General features: G+C 33.0%; 1 protein-coding gene across 1 annotated transcript; it reads right to left on the reverse strand.

Moving 5' to 3' along the window:
* Positions 1 to 996: 996 nt before the first annotated feature.
* LOC111366028 (monothiol glutaredoxin-S2-like) lies at positions 997 to 3,204 on the reverse strand. The gene has a single exon (XM_022986653.1). It carries the CDS (start codon positions 1,485 to 1,487, stop codon positions 1,179 to 1,181), a length of 309 nt encoding a protein of 102 aa, XP_022842421.1. The 5' UTR covers positions 1,488 to 3,204; the 3' UTR covers positions 997 to 1,178.
* Positions 3,205 to 3,399: the final 195 nt, after the last annotated feature.

Here is a 3,399-nt window from a genome sequence, read left to right on the forward strand (position 1 = left end):
CAACAGCATGAAATGAAAGATCTGAAATTGATGAAGACGACATGTTTGTGGGAGATCTCATCACGAAGCAACGAAGGTAAATTTTACACCCAAAAAAATATATATATATCAGACTCCACGGGTCAATTTTGGGGAGAAAAATTCATTTGATGGAAAATCAGTAGTTTTAAAACTTATGAGAAATTGTGTCTCTCCACCTATTAATGTGAAAACATTTCTGTCCTTCGACTTAGCCAAAATTAAAGAGGCCACGAAAGAGAGAGACAGTTTCTTCATAGATTGATATTTTTAGGATCAAGATATACTTTCCAATTAATTTAATGTGAAAACATCATTAAATTAAGAATATAAAGTAAAATAATTTTGAAAATTAGGTTTATGTAATGTACAATTTGCATTATCGAAATTTACAAGTATAATAATAGCAATAATTCAAACTTTTTAATGACATAGTAGCACTTCATATTACATTCTTTAAAATTCATTTTTTTTCCTTCTCAAATTCATTTTTAATCATATATTAGCCTAATAAGATAATTTTACAAATAAATCAAAATTTTTTCCTACACATCGGTTATCGAAAATGATGTTGAGAGAAAAGATTGAATGAAAAAGTTGACTGTATTTTAAATTGATAAATGATAGAGTGTCACGTGGATATTATGTAATCTCTTATGCACACCTGACGTACATGTAGCAATGTCCTCTCTAAAAAAAATCACTTTTTACAAAATTCATTCTAATAAAGTTACATAAAAAAATTGCACATTTATTTTTTCGAAACTCAATTTGAATCGATCATTCACCTAACAAAATATTATTACATGCAAAACCAAAACTATTTTCTACACATGTTCTTTTAAATCACTTTTCACAAAATTCATTCTTAGAAAATGGGACGAAGTGGAACAATAAAAATAACATAGGATCAAACAATTAATAATTAATTCAAAACATGAGTTTTATTTTATTAGTCAAAAGCATAATCAGACTCACTTAAAATAAAGCTGAAGAACTTATTATTTAGCAGTGCATTGTTAGCAAAACTACAACACCCAGACACACACTCTCTGTATATACGTCTAGATTACGTTATTATAATTAAGTGATCCTACTTCTACTAATCATAATGCAATAAAAATGCATTATTCACAGTTATATAAGAAGTAGGGTTTTAATTAAACCCATAAGGCACCAGCCCGTTTGAGCATTGGCTTTAAGGATTGTTGGAGATGGAGACTCATGATCTCATTAGCTCCGCCAACAAATTTGCCGCCAATGAACACCGCTGGGACAGACGGATTGCAGCCGAGTCTTAACAGAGCCTGCTCAATGTCTCCACTTCTTGGAATTTCATCGAGTTCATACACTAGAGAATTAACACCAAAATCACGGAAGAGTAATTTGATCGTGTGACTAATGCAGCATGAACTCTTGCTGAAGATCACCACTGGTTTTTCTGCCACCATTTTGTTCACTCTCTCCATTGCTAGAAAATCAACCAAATAAGCTAAGGGTTTAGGTTTTGGGACGTGAAATGGCTAGAAAATACGGCAACACTGACCAAGAAACTAAGTTTAAGTCGAGAGAAATGTAGGATTGTTATCGATAGTAAGTCGAATTGAGGGTTTTGGTTTGAGGAAAATGAAGACTGCATATATATAAGAAAATGGGGTTGTTCTGGAATATTGGGGGTATACAATTGATAATATTTGGAGGAATTAAGATTTTTTTCCCCCTGTTTTTCGAGATTTTATGTTCGATTTCATTACATTGAAAGTGAAAGACGATGACGAATCTTTGCATACGGAATGTCTTTTGTTAAGTGCTCTTAGTTCAGTTCGGTAGAACGTGGGTCTCCAAAACCCGATGTCGTAGGTTCAAATCCTACAAAGCGTGATTTTTTCTTCGTAGATCGAATTAGAATGCGAAAACTTCTGGATAGGTATCCTACATCTTAACAGAATTCTTTCTGGTTAAAGTTTCGGTCCGAACCGAGGAATCCCTTAGATATGATGCAAAACGGATTTTGTTCTATCTTTGATTAGAGATCTCTTTTTTCATTTTTCATAAAGTTTGAGTTGGATAATGAAGTTGGATTTATCCATTAGGAACCAATATTCGCATCTAATTCTCCAATAGGAAAGGGGAAGCCAAAAAACACAAGGGGGATAGAAATTTTGCAACCATTTGTTTATGTTCATAATTCACATGCTTAAAATCCCACCCGAGTTAAATATTTAAGCACTAATTGGCATATAAGAGTTTAGGCTAATCTTTTATCACGGCTCAAAAGTCGATCAATACTCTAAAACTCAATTAAGAACGCGGGTTACAAAATTGGCTACAATGCTTAAAAATGAAAACGTCAGCTCAAAAGTAAGTTCTTACTCTTTGATCTAAGGAATGTGCACATAGAGTTATTTTTTTAAAGATAGAGCAGTATAATAAATAGTTTGTATAACAATCGATATTGACACATGATAAAAGTAAAAAAATGTTTTCTACATGGAATATAGAAAAAACAAGGGTTTCAACTTCCTCCGGAGAGCTCTCGAAAGTGAAAAAGAAAATGGCTTAAACTTTTCAAGCTTTTCGTCATGCATGATTGGAATATGCGGGGTCGTGCAAGTTGTTTCATCATTTAAAACATATAAAATGCTTATCGTCGTGTTTGTATGTACATGCGAGGCTATTATATGTACAAATACTTATGTATATATGATGCAACCGTACACAAAAGGTCATGTCCTAAAGTATAGGGCAAACAATTGCCTCAAATGACCCTAAATAATCTCAAGAGCCGGTTTTGAGGGTTTCGTCATAGTTAATACTGATGGTGACATATTGCTTTTTCTTTAACATTTGCTTGTCAATTGTTCTACGTTGTATGTACATGAATCCTGACTTTGTAATTTCACCTACCATATATATACACTTTTAGGATATGTCGGTCTAAGTAATATGTAATGTATTTGTATTATCCCCTAGCTAGTTAATTTGTTGGGAGTCGGGATTGAATGCATATTAGTCATTTGCACTCTCTCATTTTGTTTAGTAAAGTTCTTATATATCCTTGTCCATGAAAAATTATCGAGTGTTGAACCACGTCTGCAAAAACGTGTTTCATGGAAAAGAATGTCAACTTCTGTGGATAGACAAGAACAAGGGCGGCGGTTGTTGACATCAGTTTTATTAGATTTGGTGAGGTCTCTCTCTCTCTCTCTCTCTCACACACACACACACAGACACAAATTCTGAAAGAAGAAAAAAGATGAAAAGGGCAGAAAAAAATATTGCAAATAGGCAAGTGGATAAACACGCTTTATAGGATTTGATGCTGATTAATTGTTTTTCCTTTTTCTTTATCCTGGCAAAATATTTTTTGAGATTTTGTGC

Source organism: Olea europaea, chromosome 17 (genome assembly GCF_002742605.1).
Source record: "Olea europaea var. sylvestris chromosome 17, O_europaea_v1, whole genome shotgun sequence".
NCBI lineage: Eukaryota > Viridiplantae > Streptophyta > Magnoliopsida > Lamiales > Oleaceae > Olea > Olea europaea.